At 38.1% G+C, this 25,269-nt stretch overlaps 1 protein-coding gene across 8 annotated transcripts in view; it reads left to right on the top strand.

Annotated features, from left to right (window-relative positions):
• The window catches only part of nrxn2b (neurexin 2b), a 736,064-nt gene that overhangs the window by 87,535 nt on the left and 623,260 nt on the right, over positions 1-25,269 (top strand). For all 8 annotated transcript variants that reach the window (XM_087788643.1, XM_087788642.1, XM_087788639.1 and 5 more), the window contains exon 2: positions 8,812-10,048. In XM_087788643.1, coding sequence (XP_087644769.1) covers positions 9,337-10,048 — 712 coding nt within the window. In that variant the 5' untranslated portion in view covers positions 8,812-9,336. The remainder of the gene's footprint in view (positions 1-8,811; positions 10,049-25,269) is intronic.

Genomic DNA, 25,269 nt, shown 5'->3' with positions numbered 1-25,269 from the left:
ATCTACTTTAGTTTAATATATGTACTGTATATATATATATAGAGAGAGAGAGAGAGAGAGGAAGACTTTAACATCAAGTCCTTATAGTCCGAAAAATATGGTAAATAAAGCAACTTTGACAAAAATCTACAATTATTTAAAATGAAGTTAAGGAAAATAACCTAAAAATATGTTTACTTTAGTTAAATATATGTACTGTGTATATATATATATATATATATAGAGAGAGAGAGAGAGAGAGAGGGAAAATAAAGAGAGAAATAAAGCAACTTTGACAAAAAGCTACAATTATTTAAAATGAAGTTAAGGAAAATAACCTAAAAATATGTTTACTTTAGTTAAATATATGTACTGTGGAGAGAGAGAGAGAGAGAGAGAGAGAGAGAGAGAGAGAGAGAGAGAGAGAGAGAGAGAGAGAGAGAGAGAGAGAGAGAGAGAGAGAGAGAGAGAGAGAGAGAGAGAGAGAGAGAGAGAGAGAGAGAGAGAGAGAGAGAGAGAGAGAGAGAGAGAGAGAGAGAGAGAGAGAGAGAGAGAGAGAGAGAGAGAGAGAGAGAGAGAGAGAGAGAGAGAGAGAGAGAGAGAGAGAGAGAGAGAGAGAGAGAGAGAGAGAGAGAGAGAGAGTCCTTATAGTCCGAAAAATATGGCAACTTAAATCATCCTGAAGAATTTTTTTTGAAATGTACAGTGATTAGTTACATCATTTCATCTTTGTTTTATTAAATATATTCTTCCACACCCGTCCCAGCCGCCTTCTTCAGCTGATGTCGCGCCAGAAACCGTTTGTGTTGCTTCAATTTGTCTCAAACGTAACCCAGAGAAAAACTCCCTCCATGGCAGCGCTTCATCCGGCAACATGACTCTTCCTCCTCACACGCTGACCCGGGGTCTTGTCACAGTGAGGACCAAGACTTCAGTGAAGCAGCACTATCGTGTGATTTCTCACTGAACCATTTCCTCTCTTCATCTTACCGAAGGGAACGAGCGTTGGCACCGTCTTGACAGTGACGTTTTTACATTTGTTTGAAATCCTTTTGTTACACAAACACTACAGTGTGCGAGTTGAGAATGTTTTGTATGGACTTTGGTGGATTTCATGCATTTGATAATCGTGTTTCAAAATTAACCCAATTTTAATCGTCGTCACAATCCATGATTAAACTACTCATCGATTTTAATTACATTTGAAATAAAGCTTCTTTTCCATCTAATCGATCAATGGTTCTTCCAGCCACTAGGGGGCCACCACATGGTTTATATCTCATTAAACTACCGACAATAAAAAACAAGCAGCTTTAAAAAAAATAAAGAGTGAACAATATCAGAAGATAAGAAATAAAGAAACCGAGGTGCATTGATCTTGACTTTGACTGATTTTGTTTGTTTATTCATTTATTATGCAATTTATATTTGTATTATAAATCATTTGAAACGTTGGTTGTTTGCACGTACAGCATTGTTTTACAATCCAATAAAAACACAGATGTTATTTTTTCCTAATATAAGTTGATTAATAATTTTGGAAAAAATAAATGATGTTGATTATTGTTATTGTCGTTTTTGGCCATAATAGTGAATCAAAAATGTACATGTTAACTTTAACTGGTTTCTTGATCTATCTCTTTACTTTAATTTTTAAATATTTTTGAACTAAATTCCATTTGTTTTACGTCTTAAGTTAATTATTTATTATGATTAATTATTTATATTATTTAATATACATATATATATATTATATTAAATAATATAAATAATATATATATTTATATATATATGTATATATGCCTATAGAAGTCTACTTCAAATGTAAGTGATATAAAAAGACAGTGAGACGCATGTACAGTAATTCTTTGGCAAAATCTTGTTTTTTGTAATTAAACCATCTTTCACTGCGCTCCGCCTCGGCCCCGAGACCTCCTGATTCCCCGGCGAGCCGACTGCCTTTTGAAGCCGTGCCAGACTTTCATCCCCGCTCTCCCAAAAACACTCACAGACTAATAAGGTAAAGGCTGTATATCAGAAGTACTTCGCTGCCCAGCGGTGCTACAGAGAGTTCACTTCTGTTGCATATGTCTCACCAACCCCAACACTCCCCCAACCTCCCACCTCTGCCACCCCCTTCCGGCGACAGCTCATTAGGAAGTGTTAATTTCATCCTCAAATACTACCACAGGGTAGCAACATTGCACGAAAACCTCCTCAAATACAGATGTCCATGAGAGTCTCTTGGGGTATTTCCCCTCTATTTGGGAATGTATACGATGACATGTAGGACCAATGTGTTTAAGAAAGAATAGACATTCCAAAGTGATCAATTATTAAAGCAAATGGAAATAGATTTGTGGTTCTTCTATTGTAAACCCATCATGCACATTTAGCCTTAATGCTAACAATGAACCCAAGCAAAATACAAACAACTTGCTGCTGATCTTCAGGTTTATTTGCTGGCCTATTTTATTAAAAAGATTTAAAATTTAAAAAGCAGATGTTTCCTTTTTCAAATGGATAAACGGCCATATCCGTTCGCAAAAAAATACTGTTCAACTTGGATTTAAAGATACCTTTTAATGTTGATAGCAGGACAAGGACCAGATGTTTGTAAAGGAGTTTTCAGAGCTTCATCTGGATTTATGAGGGTTTGAAAAGGATTTACCGGCAATAACACCCCCAGCTCTGCTCAGAGGACTGTGAAACCGGTCAACATTATTAAACAGAACCAAAGAAATCGACTTGATGTGTCAAAATATGCTCTTCTGGAATTCTTCTTCTCACGCTAAAGACCATGCTCTCTGGCCCATCATTATTATTGAACCAAGAAAGTTGCTTTATTGCTTTTACCATGATTCAAATAATATAATTATTATTAATCATGTGAAAGTTACATCTGTTACGTCCCATTTAACACCTAGACCTGTGTACCATGTACAACATGAGCACTGGTAGTTAAAGTGTGTTTTTTTTTTATAGTTATAGACAAAAATGTTTGTTCATTCTAATGTAGCAACTGGAGCTCACTTGTCTTCATCTTCATCTTTGCCCAAAAAGTACAAATAAAAATACTTCCATACCGCTCGTCTGTAACATCCATCTTGTGCTGAAGCCTTCATTAGAAAGTGTCATTTTTGGACGAAGTTGAAGACAACGACCACTGAGCTCTAGTTTCTATATTAAAATGAGTGAAATTTTAATTTCAGGCGAACTAGCTTGAGATGGCTACGACGTTTTTTTCCGCGCACCACCACGTGATATATAGATCTACGGAATTTTAACATGCCTCTTTGTTGTGATTCCGAGCTGTTTGAAGTGCCATTGTTCGCGACGCACCATAAGCAAAAAGGCAATTATTGCCAAGAATGGCAACAGAAGTAGTTTGTGTCGAAGCACGGCATGAAATCATGAGTTAAGCCTGATTTAAAGTATTCTCCACTGCTCTCTCCTTGTACTGAGAGTACCAACTACGGAGCCAAGGTCTGGGATGTTAACAGCTAAATTGACCAACAATATAAACCGAGTGTAATGTCTTTTTTGATATCGAAAAAAAATGTGTTATCCAGGAACTGGTATTGAAGTGAAGGTATCACTAATCAAAAATGTTTGATCAATTTCTCTTATTTACACCTGGCAAATAATCCATGCTCAGGCTTTACTCGCAACTGGCCTTTAAGAGAAAATCAAAGGTCAACTTCCTCCTATTCTTCAAGTCCATCCTCTGGATCTTTAAGATCATTAAGAAAAAAACCAAACATTTTATATTTTCTATCCCTAAACACCCCAGAGAACTAATGAAGCAACAAGGAACTGGCACCAGGACACACACTAGAATCCCCTTGACATGATTCTGCAAACTCAACCAACTTGGCGAACGACTCTTGACGTGTGATTGACATGTCTTGACTGATGGAGTAGCAATTTTGGAAACTACTGTATATTTAAGCAAAGTATTAAAATAACCCCTTGGAATTGGCGCAGCAGTGGAGGCTGCTTGAAAAATAAATCACTTTCATGAATTATGAAAGTGAGTGCCATGTATTTTTAAACAATGGACCCATGAGTAATAATGTCCTTGTTTATCCGTCGACTACCTCTAAATACCTCAAGCAAAAAAAAAGAAAAGCTTTTTACTTAAAAGTTTGATGATGGTCACAAAACAGCTCTTGACAGTGATTTTTAAGTAATAATAGAAGAAATATTCATTGATTCATTTTCTTCACCACTTAATCCCTCATGGGGTTCCAGGGGGGGTCGGAGCATATCCCAAATATTCTAGAGAGAGGCGAGGGACACCCTGGACTGGACGCCAGTCTGTTGCACGGCACACAATGACGGACAACCATTCACAAACACACTCATACCAACGGGACAATTTCCCCAACGAGTTATAGAGGACGTGTCCCTTGGAGGTGGACACTTTGGGGGATTGATGACGCGCGGTGACACGCCTCAATGTTTGACCAATCACAGCAGAGTGGGTGTGGTTATGGTCAACAAGATTTAATCTCCAGAAAAACAAAGGGTTTTCAGTAGGCAGGCCTTTGGATCATTTTCTAATGTCAATATTTCAATGAAAATAGAGTTTTGTACAAAAACACTCTTATGATACAATAGAGTCACACATCTATTTAAGAAACACATTCGTTTTTCTATAAGGTGAGTCTTATGGATTCATTCTGGTTGTACCTTTGTATATGGTGCAACCGTGCTAAAAAATCTGTTAAAATGTTTGGGTTTGACTTTCGTATCCTACGAAAACCAACAACGGGTCAAAATCCTGAGTAAAGTACGAACCACACTGGCCTTATGTTTCCTGTGCATTGATATTGCAACTTAAAGTCAGAAAAATATGGTAGATGTTTTACATTTGCAGAATTGATAAAACAACAAAGTACACCTAAAATAAATGATAAAAAATACTGCCAAGTAATTTGCGTGTGTTTATAAGACGGATAAAGACTGGGAAATGTCCGTCGTTTTGTAAAAGTATAGCCACAAAAAGGTAGGACGGCTGAGCGGACGCCGCACCGCCACACAAGGACGGTTGCTCTGCCGAGCGGAGACGGAATCAACGGAATGCAACCAGAATCAATCACAACCAGAGCTGTGCTCTTGCACACGGCACAGACTCTCTGAGCTGCAGTTATCTCCCGAGGCTTGTTATGTTTCCTTAGTGTCCTTGGGATTTAATAGCACCATCAGGCAATCCCGCCGACACTCTCTAATCACCTTGCAACACGATGCAGAGACACAATGAAGCAACACAGGAGAGCCTTCAGAGACACCGTCCTGTTAAAGTAACCAAAACAATGTCGTGACCACAGAGAATACACTGTGGGAGTATTTGCGTGTGAGCATTGCACATCTTAATGGAAGAAACACTCTAATGTCCTAGGCTAGAGCATTCATGCTTGATTTAAAGAAACCATGTATGTATAGTCCTGGATTTATTTAAAAGTCTCAGAAGCCAAACACCAACAAAGAACATTTGCAGAGCATCAAACCTCAGGAATCAGAGACGACCGTGTCGCACGATCAAGACATTCCCTTTATTATACACACACAGTTATGGTTACCATGGTGCCATTTAAACACTAGAATATAAATGCATGTATAAATGTTGTAGGAAAATGTTGTCGGAACATGATCTGGAGCTTGTAATCCATGCGTTTGTTTCTTCTCGTCTGGACTATTGTAACAGTTTGTTTTCATGTCTTAACAAGAAGGATCTGTCTCGCCTGCAGTTGATTCAGAATTCTGACCCGCTCTAGTAGAAGAACTCACATTTCTCCGATCCTTAAAACTCTTCACTGGCTTCCAGTTTCTTTCAGGATCAACTTTAAAATTCTGGTTCTTACTTTCAGATCTATTCATGGTCAGGCTCCTCCTTACATCACTGATCTGATCCAGCCTTACACCTCAGCTCGGGCTCTGAGGTCTGTGGATCAGAATCTACTTATGGTTCCACGCACACGGCTCAGGACCAGAGGAAAGAAATCTTTTCAGGCTGTTGCTCCTAAGCTTTGGAACAATCTTCCTCTCTCTTTGCGATTGATGGATCTACTGACTCGTTTAAGAAACATCTTAAGACGTTTCTATTTGTTCAGGATTTTCCTTGATTTTCTGGAACTCCTGTGTTGTTCTCAGTATTATCTTGATCTTTAAAGTATATACTTTTTTGAGTATTGTTTTGATTGTTAAAGCGCTTTGTGACCCTGGTCTGGAAAAGCGCTATATAAATAAATATTACTTACTTACTTACTTACTTACTTACTAATAAGAATTCCAGAACATCTTCCATTTCGATTTCATTCATTTCCATCATTCCAGTTCCATTGACACCTTCCCGTCTGAAATGAAATGTATGTGTTTGTACATGTTGATTTATGTGTAATTGGTCACATATGCATTTTAACCGCCAGTAAACAAACTGAAAGAGGAAACCTAATTGATGAGGCAGGTTATAGATTTGTTGTGTACTTTACCTTATTTGGAAACATAATTTATGTTGTAATTGTATATAATTTTACGATTGAGTTTACAATTACGTGTTTTCGATTATTTGCAAAACCTTATTTATTTTGAGCAGGGAAGACTATAGGTGTGTTTCTATTTGACTTTTTTTTTCAAACATAATTTGTGTTGTCCTAAATACCTGCGTTCTTTTTATTTTTAAATGTAAAAATGTGTAAAAAATCACCGTCTTAAAGATATTTTTAAAAAGGTTCAGCATGTTGCTTTTGGTCATTTTGGTTGAGTTGGTTTAGATAAACAACGTAATTAGTAAATCACTCACTTAACCATGTGTCTCCATCAGGTCCAATATTTAACTTGAACTAATACTTACAACAATATTTATTTGTCAACTTGTTATTGGAGAAAATTGTGGAAACCTCACCTTAGGACCTAACTCTGTCTCCGGTGAAGGTATGTAAAGAAAAAAGAATAAATAAAAAACCCTCAAAAAGCGTTTTTCCAAAAAGGGGTTGAAATAATTAAAATCATTCCTTATTTAAAATGGATTAAATGTGATACGAAATCCATCATTTGTTTTAAATAATGTTTTCAATTTCATCCAAATTTAACTCATTTTGATTTTTCTTTAGCCCCGCTTGACCCCTGTCCAGTTGCCCTCCTCCCTCAGTTCACTACATGCACTTTTCTTTTAAGCAATTTTGTCGAGCGTCTCATTTTCATGAGGGACCCTCATATGTCTACTATATAAAAGAAAAGATTCACTTAAACGTCAACGGTAACTTCACCCTGTTTACTCTGATCTCAATGTTGGTGTTAATGGAGGGAGGGATTTGTTGAAACAGGCAGATTTTGCTCCAGCGCCGCGACCAAAAATAGCTCATGCTTGGCTTGGTTTTATCACTCCTGAAGGCATGTTTTGCAAAAGACCAAATTAGAAGACATTTAGTCTGACGGCATCTCACATTCATCAGCAGCCTGACAGGGAAAGTGATGTGCCAGCAGATAGCCAGTGTATGAAATAAAAGATCGACTATGTTTTAACCTAAAAACTCTTTCGATATTTTTTAACAACTTAATTTCCTGTAAAGGATACAATTGTCTGCAGCAAAAACGACGTATTTGTTCATTTCCAAAACGCTGCAGTCATACATCTGGGCCGGCCAAGTTCCGTGTTCCGTCTGTAGCTTGAAGCTGACACTTTTGATCAGGGCGCCTCGTTTCATTCTGTCATCGGTCAGCTTGGACATCCACCACTGACGAAGAGCGTGTACTTCTCAGTGTGCGTCTGTCCCTCCTGTCCACTCTCATTCATCTCAATCAATGCTCTGCCTCTCGCCTGTGAGGTCATGATTATGTATCCTGCGCTCCCTGACTAATGCAGACCCCCCCGCGACCCACACTTATTCCACCACTATACATTCATGAGCTCGTTGGAAGATGATCCCATCAGGTTGTATGTCAATGAAATTAAGTATCATGAGGGGAAAGCAAAACTGGAAAAACATATTTTATTCTCCTAGTTACACTTGGTCTACCGTGATGTCGGCGATGAAAATTGGAATATAAATGAATTAAAAACAACATTAGGATCTCTTGTTGGTGTATATTTTAAGGCATAATATTTATTAGAGTAGTAGTACATGTGCTTATTTGCTTAATTTAAAGAATGGTACAGACATAATATACACACTTCATTGTGATTCAAAATTCTTGACTTTAGTCTTACGAATATTCTTTTGCTGTCAAACTTGCGAATTGTGCAGCAGGAAAACCAAGGTCTCTTTGGATCGAAAATTGAAATTGCAAATGTTTTTTCACTCCTTTTTTTGGACTTGACATTATTGTTTTCACCCCATGTTATATCTGGGTCAAGGGGAACGACCTCCCTGACCCAGAGACAACACAAGGCATACATAAAAGACCTTTTTTTTTTTTTTTTTTGGCTTGACCAAGAGAGGGTTCAAAAGGGGTTAAAACCGACAAAATGTTTCTTTAAAATAGATATTCAGGATGCTTCATCAAAAATAAAGTTCCAATATTACACTGGAATTCGAGAAGTTGATGCAGCAAACCTTAGTCTGACTGTGCCGAGTGGAGTCGTCTTCTGTCTCTCGTACCGGTTCTAGCCAATGAATAAGATGAGCCAGGTAGAAAAATAGGATGTCGAGATGATGTAGAGTTCCATTTGAATGTTGCACGCTCCTAAGTGGGGGAAATAAAATAAATGCTATTGTTAATTATGTATCTGTGTTTGTCTCTGCTTAAGATTAAACTCAGTAATTGAATGTTAAAAGGAATATGTTGAATTATTTTTTAAATGTTCTTTATTTCTTTCTCTTCTTTTAGATTCCTCCCTCTTTCCAAAATGGGACCCGTAACAACCTGAGGTTTCGAAGCGGAAGTCAAACAAGACGACAACATGAACGACTTGTTTGAACACACTTTTTTCAAGCGCTCAACTTTGGATGGAGTTTCCTGGAAATAATTCAGAGAACTGGATTCTAGAGACCGTGTTGCTATTTAGAAACGCAAGGCGTTGAGATAAATTGCGGCGTTGGAATACACTCCCTCTTCAAATACCCATCCCCCCCAACAATACCTTACTTCTCTCTTCCAAGTCCCAGAGGCACAATCTGAGGTAGAAATGAAGCCGGGAGTCTGGAAGAGAAAAAACTAGAACATCGAGGAGAAGCGTGTGGGGAAAAGGTGCTGATTCAAAATTGGGGGCAGTGTAACTGTAAGGCAGGAAAAGCAACCAACACTATCGGATTTTATACCAAATATTCTTGCCCAAGCGAACAAAAAGTTCCCACTTGGTCATTAACTAATACCCTGAAGACGTTGCAGAAGGGTTGAACTCACACCTTCAGCATGACAAGGGGTTTAAGATTCCTTTACTGGCCTCTCTGGCTAATGGCCCTCCTTAGCCTTCTTACCAAGGTAAAGATGCTAGAGTTTGGCGGGGCTCCTGGTCAGTGGGCCCGCTACGGCCGCTGGGAAGCCGGCTCAGTAGGCGAGCTGAGCTTCAGCATCAAGACCAACATCAGCAAAGCTTTGGTTCTCTACCTGGACGACGGGGGCAACTGCGACTTCCTGGAGCTGCTGGTCGCCGGCGGACGCCTCCAGCTCCGCTTCGCCATCCATTGCGCCGAGCCGGCCACTTTGCACATGGAGACGCGGGTGAACGACGACCGCTGGCACATGGTCCTGCTCACGCGCAATTTCCGCGAGACCCTCCTGATGGTGGACGGGGAGACCAAAGTGGCCGAGGTCAAGTCCAAGAGGAAGGAGATGGCCGTGGTCAGCGATCTGTTTGTGGGTGGAATTCCGCCCGACGTCCGTCTCTCGGCTCTCACCTCCAGTACGGTGAAGTACGAGCCCCCCTTCTTGGGTTTGATATCGAATCTGAAAGTGGGAGAGATGCCTCCTACTTTGCTCAATAGTCAAGGAATCCAGAGTGACCTGGAGTACCTCTGCACAAAACAGAACCCATGCTTCAATGGAGGATTTTGTTCTATTCAGTACGGAGAAGTTCACTGTGACTGCACCCACACCCGCTTCAAGGGGAAGTACTGCAAAGAAGGTAAGAATGCGTCATGGTTATTGTATTTGCATGGTTTTCACCCAAGCACACAACACAATGGTTGCTATCGTACCATATAGATTCTGACATTAAAGTCAGAACAAGCAGGATGACTTTTATGAACGACAGTAATATGTATAAGGAAAACTTGCCAGTGAAAATGCAGGGATTATTTGGTCCTGCAATGTGTGACATGACAATGGCTCTGCTCAACACATTAAATAAACATTGGACCGCTCACTAGGGATCACCTGGATGGCATCTGGACTAGTCACTTTGATAATATGGCAGTATGACCAAGATCAGGTCACCACAGTTAAATTCCAAGGCTGTGCTTGAATTTTTTTTCTGTTTAATTTTTGTGTGGTTTCACTGTGAGTTTGGGAATTATTTTTGTTGTTTCTTACTTGTTTCCCACCTTAACAATAGCTCTATAATCATAACATTTTATCTTTATTTGATACCTTTTTTAGATTGTACAAAGATGGTCACAACTAATAAAAACATAGACGTAATTTTTGTTAATGTATCCACAAATCTTGATGATGTAGAGATGGTAACACTACCAAAACATTATTGATACTGTGAATTTCGGTGAGCAGCTTTTACTGTGATGCTAGTTCAGAATCAGAATGCATTTTATTGCTATTTTCAGTGAAATAGGAATGTATTTTGGTATTGTTTGCAACATAAAACGTGAAATGAAATCTGAAATAAAAGCTTAAATATGAATAAAACATTTAAAGTAGTTATAAAGTGCAGATTAAGAGATGTAGTGTGTGTTGATACAAGCTTGTGTTCAAGAGTTATCGCGTGGGTTAAGAAACTTGAGGTTCTGGTCCTGATCGACCTAAGCCTTCTGCCTGAGGGTAGAGGAATAAAAAGTAGCCAGGGTCAGAAGGGTCGGCTGTGATCCGACCTGCACGTCCTCGGGACCTGCAGACATACAGGTCTTGAAGAGATGGAAGTCTATATGAGATCACCTTCTCAGCAGCTGCACGATGCGCTGCAGTCTGTTCCTGTCACTGGTGGTGGCGCTGGCCTTGTAGAACTGGTGCCTAGTCCATAATGTAGCAGGGGGTGGGGGAGTCTGCCAGGGTGAGGTGTGATGGTGGCGCTTTGACTTTCCTGAAGTAGACGATCATCTCCAAAGTTTTTTGGGCGTTCAGCTCCAAGGTTTTGCGGCTCCACCAGGGCACCAGACGATTAAACTTTTTAGAGATACAGTAGAAAAAAAAATATATATATATATTTATATAAAACCAAAATAAATGCAGTAAAAAGATTCAAATCCAGAAGCTTTTATCTTCTGGCCCTACCTGATTCCATGCCTCGCACCCTGCTCCTGTCCTGGTTTGCCATCTGGGCGTACTCTTGCGCCGTCAGCGCTTGTCAAACTCACTTCCCTTTCGAAAACCTCTGGGTTCTCTCTTCTCTGACACATCCCATTTCCATATCTATGTTTTTTTCTCTTTCTCTTCATCCATCTGGATGTGTCTTTTTCGTCATGCCGCATTTCCGTCGCTCTACCTCCCCACCTTCCACGCTCTCAAGGCTATCTGGGCTTTCCATCTCTTCTCACTTCCCTCCCTTCAACTCCCCGGAGTTCACTCCCATATGCCACTTATCTCTCTTTCACCTTTAGCCGCTGTCAGCACTTCCTACTGTTGCCTGCCTCTCCTCCACCTCCTCGCGCACTTATCTCCCATCTTAGACTCTCAATCTCTCTGCCTGTCTTTTCTATCTGTACACCTTGTTTGTGAATTTCTCTTACTTATGCTTTTGGTCACAAATGCCATTTTTCTATTTCAATCATTAGCATTTCAACCTCACTTTTCTATAAGCACAACAAAAAAAACCCACAGAGTGTAGCGTACTTCTCCTACAGTCATCCATCACTACATTACAAAGTCAGCACAGTGGGGTGGCTATTTTTGTTCCTCGGCTCGCTTTTCGGTAAAAAAATATTTTTGTTTTCTTGCTTGGAATTCTCCATGGATAGCATATGATTGAAATAGGACAGAAATAAAACTGGCAACATAAACAGATTTTGGACCACAGATACAACACCCTGCTGACATTATAATAATTAAATGTACTTGTACTTAAGAATTACAATTATTTCAAATAAAAGGGAGGATGATTAAAAAAAACATTGCACCATCACATCAATTTGTATCGTGAGCGTATTGCGTCTGAAACTCAAGTCATTTACCTCATAAAAACCCCATTCAATTGTGCAGCCTTCGAGGCTAAAGTGGACAAAAGAGGCCAATTTTGTTTTGTGCAGACATCAATGTTTGAAATATGAAGCTGTTTTGTTGTTGTTAAATGAACTTGCATTGTTTAGCAATGATTGCCACTTGTTTAATATCAGGGTTCTAAAGCACAGAACTGCTTCAGAATATGTTTAGAAAAAATAATTTTAATTACTTTAATTATACCTTATAATGCCTGATAGTGTTTTTTACCAAAGATCACGCATTCTATCCAATCACAGTGTGAGAATGTGTGTGGGCGAGTGTTGGTTTGTTTTTGTTTTAATTAAATTGAAACCATAGTGTTACATAATATATGACATATGTCAGGTTTTTGCAATTTACAATAGGGTGTGCAGAAGACAGATTACAAATCAGAATGAAAAATTCAAATATTTTATTGAACCTTAAACCATATGTTTTACATACTATATAACAGAGAACATTTAGAATAGTTTCCCCAATATTAGGGCGGCGCCAAGGCTTGCAGAAAACCTGGGCATTATAGCTACTTTAAAAAAACAGTTTAGTATTATACATTTTTGCTATTACTTTAATAAGAGTCTGATATAATACTTGCTTGAACCAAAGATTGTTTATGCTGAACAACACAATTAAAAAAAAAGAAAATTCATGATATTTGGAGCGTAGTCTGGCTAATCTACAGACTGTACTAATCTTAAAAAAATGAATTATTATTTTACCATCTCACAGCTAACAGGACAATAAGCATGGGTTGCAACCATTAGAGGAAACTGCACCTGTCGCCTTTTCTATTAATCTATAACTGCGATTGAAGCCTTCAAAATCCACACATGCATATCTGGGTCATAGAAAAGGGAATTGCAGTACACTAAAAAAAAAATGTTTAGCCAACAGAAATCTGTAGTAAGGGGGACTTTTTATAAGGTCAAAAAGAGCCAAGAGGCAGAACTTGCGATGGCGGTGAGATAACTGATTGTGTGTACAAACAACTGGCCCCCAACAGTGAACTGTAAGAGAAATGCAACCCAGCAACTTTGATGAATACCAACCGAGTCCCAGCTGTGAGACTGGAAGCACTGACAGTTTAATTAGACTTTATCAGTGTCCTAATGTTGGTATGTTTCCTGCCTGCCCCTGTCAATACCCGCGCACTGATAAGGTTATCTTTATGAGCTTGTCTCGCGGACTTACAGGGAACACACCCTCATTTGCACCATACTTGTCCAAACAGTTCCGTTTTATTGGGATTTCACCCGCAGGTAGTAAATCCCCTTCTCACCAGGCTGCTCTCCAGCCCACCCCAACCTTGTGGTTCGGCAGTAGGTCGCAGTTATCACGTTGATGTATGACTCTCCTTGAAGCCTGTGCTCTCTCCACAGCCCAGTTCTGCCATTGTCCTATAACAGCCATTAGAAGTGCTACACACCGAGCCCAAAACACCTCAAATACCGTTTCTATTATTCCATTCCGACGGCATTGTCTTCATCAATCACGACAGACCGTCTGGTTTGATCAGCGTGATCGAGAAATGATGCGGCGCCTTTGATCAATGTCCTTAATAGATGAATGGATGACTTGTGACACGTTAATTTATCCTTTAGAATTAAGATACATTCCTCAACATTCACTTATGGGTCCATTTTTTTTCACGGTTACATCATTGTGAAGTCGAACTGAAGTAACTACGCAGTGTTTTCCACCCGGCGGGGCCTTAAAAACATACCGCCACTGATCGGTGTTCGGATAATTTTGTACTTATTAATGAAAAATCTTTGTTCAAAGATGTCTTATCAAAACAGGAATAGGAAATACAGTTTCTTGTATTAAAACTCTAATTTATTAGTTTCTACATTGATGTCATGGTTACTTGAGCTTTTCCTTTGTACATTTTTTTGCAATCCGCGAGGTCTGGTTTTGAATCCTGCATGCATCATTGCCTAGAAGGGATGTAGATAATACAAGTAGATAAACCTTGACAGGGTCCTTGGTTTCTCAAGAACCGACTAGTAGAAAGTAGGAGTAAAGGTGATACTTATGATGAAAACGGTAAATTGATGCTTTAGAAAGTGTTAAAGTTCTTCAGTAACACATTTTGAATTATCCTTCGATATTAGTTCGGATTCAAAGTCATGCTGACTAACTGTTTGGAAGAGTTGAGACAAGATGTATCAAGAGATCACCAGACGGTGTATAATGTGTGCTTTACTAATGCATGCTTCATGGTTTGAAGCAGGATAGGTCTGCAGGATTCGTGGAGGAGAAAGATCAAAGCTGCACATGTCTAACCCATTTCTTCGTCCCTCCCGACTCTGGATGGTTTACGACCACTAACCTTATGAATCTCAATCACGACTCTGGAATTGCCGCCTTGTGACCTTCTGAAATCAATCCAAAAACAATTAATTTCACTGACCCGTGCATTTGCAAATCAGAGACGAGAAATGGATTCCGAGATCAATTGGATCAATTAAAGCATTTTTGTAATAAAATGGTTGTCCAAATAAACCTGAGCTCCATCTATTATTCATGTTTTTAATGGTGTTAGTACCATTAGAAAACTGCAATACGTATCATCTTAACCTCTGATTGTCTGCACTTGGGTCTGCGTGGTTAATCTATCGCAGGCGTCCTACACAGATCTTCTTGGGCGCAAAATGACCGCCTATTTATTAATGCTACATTAGCAATAATATGGTTTTCCTGGTGTAATTCCAAGGAATGTTTAATACGAAGTTAGAGCTCGAATATAAATAAAGTTGGTCTTTTAAAAGTTGCAAGTCCTTCAGCTTTTTTGTCCTTTTAGCCCTTATTTTTACCTGTTTTTTTTTCATCGGTCACGATCCTTCATAAATGATGCCAGTATTATAGTGCTATCCACTGTCATTATGGGGTAAATACAAAACAAATAAAAATACTATGTATGTCATTATACACTTTATAATCTATCATTTGCTTTAACTAAACAATATTAAATAGCAATATGTATGTATTCTGCCAGTTTCGGTTAATAAATCCTAAAAAAAAGAGTTAATGTTTTTAATGCTCTTTTTTTCAATTCAGCAATAAAGTTTCCTCGAGACTTTGTGTAACTATGCGTCAAAAACAAGTACCAAGAACGTTGTGACAAACAGCTGTTTTATATGCATGTGGTGTTTCAACCTGACACTCACCATATTACAAACAGAATTGGAATAAATAAAAATTAAGTTTAAATTAAGACTGGAATAGAAAGTTACAGTGATTTAAAAAAGAAAAGAAAATGTAAACGAGCAATGTACAGCAATATAATATGGCAGTTCTCTAGTACAATTCTGCAGAAAACTAACCAGAAACTGTTACCTTAAACTGAAAAAAAAATCTCTAAGATTACGAAAATTATGTCACAACACGATCTGTAGCTTGTAATCCAGGCGTTTGTCTCACAGTTTATTTTGGTGTCTTAACAAGAAGGATCTGTGTCGCCTGCAGTTCATACAAAACTCTACCGGCTCTAGTAGAAGAACTCACATTTCTCCGATCCTTAAAACTCTTCACTGGCTGCCAATTTCTTTCAGGATCCATTTTAAATGTCTGGCTCTAATTCAGATCTATTCATGGTCAGACCTTCCATCAGTGATCTGATCCAGCCTTACACCCCAGCTCGACTCTGAGGTCTGTGGATCAGAATCTACTGATGGTTCCTGAACACGGTTCAGGACCAGAGGAGAGTAATAGTTTTTCATTGTTATTGTAATTGTTTTGTTTGTGACCATGGTCTAGAAAGGCGCTTTACATATAACCTCATCTTACTTACTTACTTAAATACCACAATACATTATGTACATCTGTTAGATTAGTTATGGATCAGTAAGAGTTTAGCAGTTCGATTGCCTGGTTTTATCTGGTATTGGTATACTTTTTTGTCTATTCTATAACTATATTGAACACTATTCTGGATAGAAAAATATATCTTTTCTAATATATAACGTAAATTATTTCGTCAAGTTTATGTTTCATCAAAAGGTGGACTTGAAAGAGTTACTTCTTAAGTTCAACTAATAAAAGTTGTTTCAAACAAGATAGCTGGTTCTTCTCCTCCTTAGGAAAAAAGAACTTTCCTCCTACGCTTCGAAGCCTCTTTAACACAACCAAGATAAAGTTTTAGAGCACCGTACTTTCTCAAGTGACACAAATATCCTAACCCTGCACCGGCAGTCGGCCGCTCTGACCCACTTTAGTCAAGCCGATGAAGCAAGTTTTAAAGTAAATCAAGATGGATTTAGACCTTGCTGTGTTTGTTCTTCTTCTTTGTTGGTCACTTATTTTCCTCCAAATATTTTAATCTATTTTTATCAGGCATATGTTTCCTGCAGTCACCATGGCACCGCATTGGTTTTCCGATGTAGTTATCCAAGAGCAAGGCGGCACTTTCTGCTCCCAGCAACTGCCCAGTAATCTGACACGGAGCACAAGAACCAGCTGCATGAATTAAAGGAGCCAGGACAGAAACTGTGGAGATAAACGTGTTATACAAGCAGTGACATCATTTTCCACTGATACATGGTTTTTTAAAATAGAATAACTCCTCCAAAAGGAAAGTCAGAATTATTCAGAGCGCAAAAGGGATGAGATTGCAGACATTCCAGAATGGCTCTGATCTATTTAAAAAAAAAAAAAATCTCCACATAAAAAAAAAAAAAGAACAGGATGGAAATCTGCTGAATTGACGGAAACTATTATTGCGACACAGTTCTGGGTTTGATTTATTTTTCATGTTAAGAATTCCATCTTCAGTCAATGGTGGAAATAAAGCAGGCAAGAAATGCGCAAGAAAACCCTTTTGACTTGAACCTTTAACTGCACAATGAAGCTTAAAAAATGTAAAACATAATTTATTCCAAAGAAATAACAAAATTGAACACAACAGTTGTGATGACTACAGCAAAAACCTTTCATAAAAAGAGTAAAATGTAATTATGATGTAATTATTATGATCATAATTCTCATACAAATGGACAATTTCCGACTACAACATTAATATTAACATGATATACAAAAACTCCAAAAAATCTAAACTTCTACGATGAACACTTAAATAATGACGTATTGAAATATCAACTGTTCCTAGTGCTACGGCAACAAATTAGGTTCATTCTAGTAAAGGATCACCAGCTACAGTTCGACAGAATTGCTACTATTTTGCAGATGATACAAGTTTATATTTTGATGATATCATTTGTGTCTGATTTTAACAATAGATCAGCTTCAAAACAAAAATAGCAAAAATCACCGGATAGATTTTTTTCATTTGTTCGTCTCAAACGTCTCTATTGTTCATCATTGATACATTTCTTGATGATCGATCAATCTTTGTAGACTAATGAACACAACCCACTTCCTCCTTTTTTTTCATGTTAACTTGATTTTTTAGTTTTCCTTCTTTTTTTTTTTTGAAAGTTTAACATGTCATTTAATCAAACGATGGATTCATTTGTGACCTCTATTTCTTGATATTTTAACAACACTGGATTGATATGATTAGGAGTGTAAAATAAATGTTTTCTTTATTATCTAAAAATTGTGACATGCTCTAAAACATACATAGTCCATTTGTAAAACTACTGGGAGGGAAAAAAAAAGAAAATGAAGATGATTCTGATTGCAAGTCAATTACTGGTAGTAAAAGTACCTTTTTTATTTTTGTAAAATCTTGAGTAATGTCTGGATGCACAAAAACAAGACAATTAAATAGACTTAAATGATACATTGTTTAAAACAATACAACATAATGAAAATGGTCTGAAAACCAGATTTTAATTGAGTTCTTTAATTAAGGTTTCCCCACATTTTCTTTTACTCAAAACCCTCCGTCATGAAACCGCTTTCCTGCAAATCCTCCAATTTACATCAACAGAAATGCTTTTCTTTCTTCTCCCGTCACGTTGAAGAATAACAAACAACACGGATCCACGGCGAGCTTACGGTTTGAAGTGAATATTGAAACACGATTACAAGGTGAGTTCCTCACTGTGGCGTCTGAACATGAATGTCGGTCGTCAAGTCAGAGGTTTTTTTCCATGACTTCTCTCTCACCCAGAGGATGACAAAGCTGATTTGAAAAAAAAAAAAACTGAAATTCAGGCCTGGGATCAACTTCAGACACACAATTTCACAGTGTGTTTCCGCCTTTACACGAAGTTCTGATGAATTATTCAACACTAAAGTTATAGCGTATAGTCTCTCCAATATTGAAAAAGCGGATGAAACATTTCAGAGAAACTTCATGAATATGTGTTTGTGGACAAACTCTGTGCTTGAATAGTTAGTTTCTCTTTTCATACACGTTTTCTTATTATATTCCAGGCACTTCAGAGTATTAGCATATTCTCGCTTGTGTTTGTTTCTGTCACCGTGTCTATTGCAGTTTTTTTTCAAGCATCTCATTTTTAAAAATAGTATACTTTAAATAACTCATCCTGCCTTTTCTATTCAGACAAATAGAAACAGCAACTGCTCCAGATGATAGACTTCCTTAAATCCCTAATCCCCTAATTCCTTTCCCTCTCTTTTCCACTGTATGAATGCGGTAAATTCCGATTGCGTTTCCTCACAGCGGCATAAAGACAGAATTAATGGATTAAAGTGTGAGGTTAAGTTTAGGCTCGGGAAGGAGGCGGCGGCCATTAAACAGACCCCAAACGTGGCTGTCTTTGACTTTGAGAGAGGAGGCGGGCGCGGTCGAGCAGGCGGCTTCCAGGGGAGGGCGTCACTCTAATGTACACAGACCACCTCCGTCGACCCCCGAGTTTCGGGAAGGTGAGTCTTGAAAGTTGCTCTTCGCATGATTGTCTGCCATTACAGTTCGGTTCTGGCTGTTGCTGTCAGGGCCAAAGTGGTGCTGCGAGGGAGAGGTATTTAACGTGTCGACCACGTCACTCAAGTCTGAAGGCATCGTCAAATTATTCTTCATGTAGATTATAGAGTCGTCCACTGCGAAGGCCTTTATTTTGGTGTCCCTGAGTTTCTACCTAATGAACTGCTTCATATTTTGGATAAAAACGAACTGAACAAAGTCTATTTTTCGTGATAAAAGCTTCTGCGAACGCCTACATTCTGGCGTCCCTGAACGTCTCACTCCCCACGTTCATCGTCGTCCAGTAGATTTCTACAGAGACTTAGTGGCTGAAAACTGCTAAAACACAGGTACGTAAGTAAGTAAGTAATATTTATTTATATAGCGCTTTTCCAGACCAGGGTCACAAAGCACTTTAACAATCAAAACAATACTCAAAAAAGTATATACTTTAAAGATCAAGATAATACAGAGAACAACACAGGAGTTCCAGAAAATCAAGGAAAAGCCTGAACAAATAGAAACGTCTTAAGATGTTTCTTAAAGGAGTCAGTAGACTCAGTAGAGAGGAAGATTGTTCCAAAGCTTAGGAGCAACAGCCTGAAAATATTTCTCTCCTCTGCTCAGGTCTTAATGTATCGTGGGAAAACACCCAATCCAAGTTTTAGGACAAGGTCAAAGAGGATGGACTTGCTTCATTTGCAGACTTGCCTGCAGACTTATATAATATATATAATAAATAAAATCTTCACGTCAGGGCCGTGAACAAATCACTGCTACTGTCACTGAATTGAAAGAAGATGTTTGGACAGTTCTTTAATTTAGTCTATTATACACTTATATTTCACAACAACACATACAATTCCTGTGTTGTTTTATTTCTGTGTACCATTATTGTTTATAACATAACAATACAATAATTGATGCCTTTGGTTTTACATATACTTTTAAGAGAAGAGCTTTTAGCAACATATATTAAAAAATAACTATGAACTAGTACAGTAATAGTGTACAGTATTAGTCTGTGTTGCCCATCCATCCATCCATCCATCCATCCATCCATCCATCCATCCATCCATCCATCCATCCATCCATCCATCCATCCATCCATCCATCCATCCATCCATCCATCCATCCATCCATCCATCCATCCATCCATCCATCCATCCATCCATCCATCCATCCATCCATCCATCCATCCATCCATCCATCCATCCATCCATCCATCCATCCATCCATCCATCCATCCATCCATCCATCCATGTGATTTCCATGTATGTGAAATGTTTCTTAATCAAACTCCACCATAATTAATATTATGTAATGCCTTTGTAACTGACCTCCCTTTATGGCGGAAAAATTTGTTCTATATGGTCTCACCATATAGTAATCTACAGCATTCATTTTTATTTTGTCATTTCATGGACCTTTGTTTAAATTACTGCCAGCTCTCAAACTACCTACAAGGCCCATTTTGCACTGCAACAGTTGCAGCTCTTTCTACAGAACATTCCAAGACCTCCAAATCTGGTTGAGTTTTCAGTTGTATTTGTTTGCCGCAGAGGAAATGCAAGGAACACACTCCTGAGTGTGAAAAAAAAGTACACGTTCACATGTAAAAAAAACATTAATTTGCACATTCAGAGTTCCGATTTTAATGACACCATTGCTGAAACCTGATTTTTTTTTTAATTAATCTAATCCATCGCTCTGTGAAACTTTAAATCAATTGGCTGGAACACATGACGAAGGGAGTAATATAATCAGCTGGATCGTCACAAACTTTTCATCGGTGTAGTGTCGATAAAGTTGTAAATGGACTGATAACAGCAAAAATAAAATGCCATGTCAAAGCGATCGGGTCAAAAAATAGAATTAGCCGGAATGTTTGATACGGACCGAAAATGATAGATTATTGGCCGTTATCATGTTGTACTCTTCTTTTTTCCAAATGTGTAAGTTTAAGATTTCACTTGTAATTCCAGACTAGTGTACGACCTGCAGGTCAGTGGAGGCGTGCATCTAATAAAGCCCGGGTGAACTCTAGACCAGGCAGGATATCGAGCGCTTATGAACAAAACATCTCATCCCGCTGCCTTTAAATACTTTTATCGATGGTTTGAACACATTTCTGTGACCATGAAGGATTTTTTCATGAATAATAGATGATGATATCGATGTGTGTCCCTATGCAAGATGAGCATCGCAACACATCAGAGAGCTCTTCTTATGCAATCAATGATGCCGAGTCCAACGGCTTGTTTCAACGGTGAGGATGCAACATCCGAGTTCCTCCCCATAGATGGATTGAAGTTTTCAATTGCCTATTATTTATGTTCAATTCAATATAAACTAGAACACCAGGGTTGGTAATCTAGTAAGGGATTATGGGATTATGAGAATATAAAGGTGTATATTTTCAGTTGTTTTCAAGTTGGTTCTGATGCTTTTTGTTTTGCTCTTCTTTTGACATCTCAGTATTTTTTATGTTCACAATATAAGATGAAGTTGTGAGAAAAAATATATTTTTTAAGGAAACTAGACGGGGGATGATCTCTGAACATCCTAATTCTGATGATAAATGTTGAATTTACGTTGTATTTTCTGAATTTCTCGATTGGCATTTCCGTGCTGTCATCACTGTAAAAAGTTTTGATAAAAAATTAATTCTACATATTCAGAGCTGACTTCACAAAAGCCAAGGAGTATAAACTTACATTTTGCCTTTTTCTTTTTGTCGTACAGGCAGTACTATTTATTTTAAAAACATAAACTACAACATTTAAACATTGATCTGACCCAGTCACTCACAATCTCACACTGATGGGAGTAGGCTGCGACGCAGCAGGCCTGAATCAATCAGGGTTAATGGTCTTGCTCAGGGATGCAAAGACACAATCTTATCCAGAAAACCTTCAACTTCTTAGGCCACGAGCCAAGAACTTTACGTTCCAAGCTTTGTCGCTTTGTTTTCAGCTAGAAAAAATTAAACGACTGCCTGATTTTTAAATAAAAGAATAAGACTCAACACCTCATGTTATGGTGGAGAATTCTCAGTTTCTTTCTGGAAATACAATCTTGTTTAACATAGCCACACCCACTCTGCTGTGATTTATCCAACTATTGTCACCACATGTCATCAATCCCGGAAGTCTCCACATCCAACTCGTTGTATAAACAAAGCGGGGCGTTATTACAGCTGGCTGGAGGAGGAGTGAAGCCATAGTCATAATGGACTCTGCTCTGGTAACCTCTTGTTCGCCCTGATTTCAGAGCAACTTAATAAAGTAACAAGTTCATGGTCATGATGAAGAACTTACTGCATCTTAGAGAGGAAGACGAGTCAGGAGAGTTGTCACATTCGTTGCCTTTTAGGCTCAAAAAACAAAATGCAAGTAATTTAAAATATAGTTTAAACTCTTTTAAAATTAAGTTGAATCAAAATAAAATTCACCCACTCATGTGAGACAAATATTAATGGCTGCTGAAAATGACGCTTTACACTGAAGAAGTACATCCTCAAAAGCCAAAATTTGTATTTTGAAAAACAAGAACATTCTGTACATTATTTTCTTATATATATGATTTTGATATCTCTGTAGTACAATTAGCAAGAATGCTAAAAGGAAGCCTTCACGGAATTGGATGTAATTACCTCTGAAATTGTGATGTTTCAGGTGTAATTGTTCCTATTTCATTGTCACATTGGCACATTTAGCAATCACCGTTGTAGTTAAATAATGTACATAAATCATCTTTTGTATATTGTACTCGTATTGGCAGGAGGTAAAAAGACAAACAAATGAGAGCGTTGGGTAATTGAGTCAGCAATGCAAGACATATAATAACAATGCGTTGCGTGAAACTGTTTGGGCAAAGCAGACACTACAACATATTACAGCGCAGAGGACAAAATTACTTTATGTAAAAGGAGGCACTGGGGACGACACCTTCGGAGGTGATATCATTATGCATGATTGCGCAGGAAAACACTGCTATATATTCTAGTGTCTGTTGCACCCTAAGGAGGGTGTGAGGCGTCATATTTTCCTGGTGACATTCCTTTATATTACGCTATAACTTGATATTAAAACACTTTATAATCATGAAGGAACACCAACCTCTGTGATCCGTTTCCACTCCACACCCACTTTCAGAGTGGATAATATCGGCTGCATATCAGCGCTATTTGTTAAAGCCCACATAAAATATTCATAGCTCGGTGCTTTTAGCATTTGATTAATGGTTCTTTCAACTGTGGTATCTTAAAAAAAAAAAAAGAATTCACCGTGATTACTTCTATTGTATATTTCAGGAGCATCAAAGTTTCCGGGGGCATATGAGGTCGTTGCTGCACCTAAGTTTTAAGTGTAATAATGACCTAATGACTGACACGAGTGGAAGAATCACAGTGAGACTGTAGATAGATATGAGTTTGTTTTTTAATCGCTTCTGTAACTACGTCTCATTCATAAAACATGACGAATCAAATCTTTTGAATTCATAAAAGGTGTTTTGCTCGTGCCGACTTTGAGGGATGTTTTCCTCGAAATGTGTTGATGTTTTCACTATAATAATGAATAATGAAAATAACCCCCTGAGAGTAGAGAATATTTATCATACAATGAATGCGCTCTCGTGATAATGTACTACCATGACATACCATTAAACAATGTACCTTTTGAAAAATAAAATCAACACTTTTGACTTTTGTCAAAAGGAAAACAATCGAAGTGATGAGAGTAAATGATTGAAGTGAATTCCTAGTTGTCTTTATATAGTTCTATTAAAAACACCCTTCATAAGAAAACACATTTGCCCTCAACCAACAACCACAGGTCAATATAGATTTTTTAAATGCCAATATTAGTAAGAGAGGGTCCACTAAGTGGGAATTTAATCTGGTCAATTCATCAAACAATAAGCTATAAACATAATACAATAACATTTACAATTACAATTTGGCTAGTATATAGATGGTTTGCAAGAAAAAGAAGTGCAAAAAAAGAGACAGACAGAAGGAAGGATAGTCTTGACAATCAGACTTGATCTGAGAGACTTATTTATCTTTCCTGCCGAACAGACAGAACCACCCGGAGAGTTAATATAGTGCCTGCGCGGCTAAATCACGAGGAAATGAGTGCTGATTGCTGATGTGGCCGTTGCTGTAATGCTGTCACTCAAGTAGCAAGCTGTTCCGCTTATCAACACTTTCCGCCGTCTGAGGGCTGAGAGGCATGATAAAACTTTTATTTTTTCAATTTGCCTTGGTAAAGTTTGTATACAAAACCAGACTGACTGGAATTATTATATAAATGTGACGAGTTTCCGCCTCAAAATCAGACTTTCAATTTTAAAAACGATCACATTTCAAGCAGTGATGTATTTTTATTTATTCTTTTGATGCATCATTCAGTGATGACGCACTTGTGTGTCAGAAATGATTGTAACATTGAGGACATCGCAGGCTGTAGTACCTCCCACTTACACTAGAGGCAGGGTTATGAAGAGTGTCAGGTGGGGTCACTTACAATAAATATGAATAAATATTTCATATTTGATGACATAAAGTATTGATTCATTGGACACATAACCTCAGGTCACTTTTATTAATTTATATTTTAATCACCCTTTGTTAAGTATATTTATTACCATAGTTTCCATCAGTGGATAAATCAAGGACATTTTTTCAAAGCAGTCTTTTCGTTCTTCGTTTCCTTTGGTTATCAAAACTTTTTCTTGCACGTATTGCGTGAAGTGCGACTTGAAATTGTCATAAATACTTAACTTTACACATCAAAGAAAAGTATTCATTTTGTGTTACTCATGAATGATTTTAAAGGTCAACTAATGTAAAACTCCAACTCTCCTGACTCACTCACATCTGTTCGAAAAGTCTTCCTCTCAGAGATGCAGTAAGTTTCTCATCATGACCATAGTTCCAAGTTGTTACTTGAGAAAGTTGCTCTAAAATCTGGGCGAACGAGGGGTTACGAGAGTCCATTGTGAAATAATAATGGCTTCACTCCTTCTCCAGCCAGCTTGTAATCACGCCCGCTTTGTTTATACAACTACTTGCAGGAATAATGACGTGCGGTGACAAACATTGATGGTTGACCAATCACAGCAGATCGTGCGTGGTTCTG

The sequence above is a fragment of the Callionymus lyra genome, chromosome 4, assembly GCF_982586985.1.
Source record: "Callionymus lyra chromosome 4, fCalLyr1.hap1.1, whole genome shotgun sequence".
Classification (NCBI taxonomy): domain Eukaryota; kingdom Metazoa; phylum Chordata; class Actinopteri; order Syngnathiformes; family Callionymidae; genus Callionymus; species Callionymus lyra.
The sequence above is the reverse complement of the archived record's forward strand: the minus strand, read 5'-3'. Positions and strand labels throughout refer to the sequence as shown.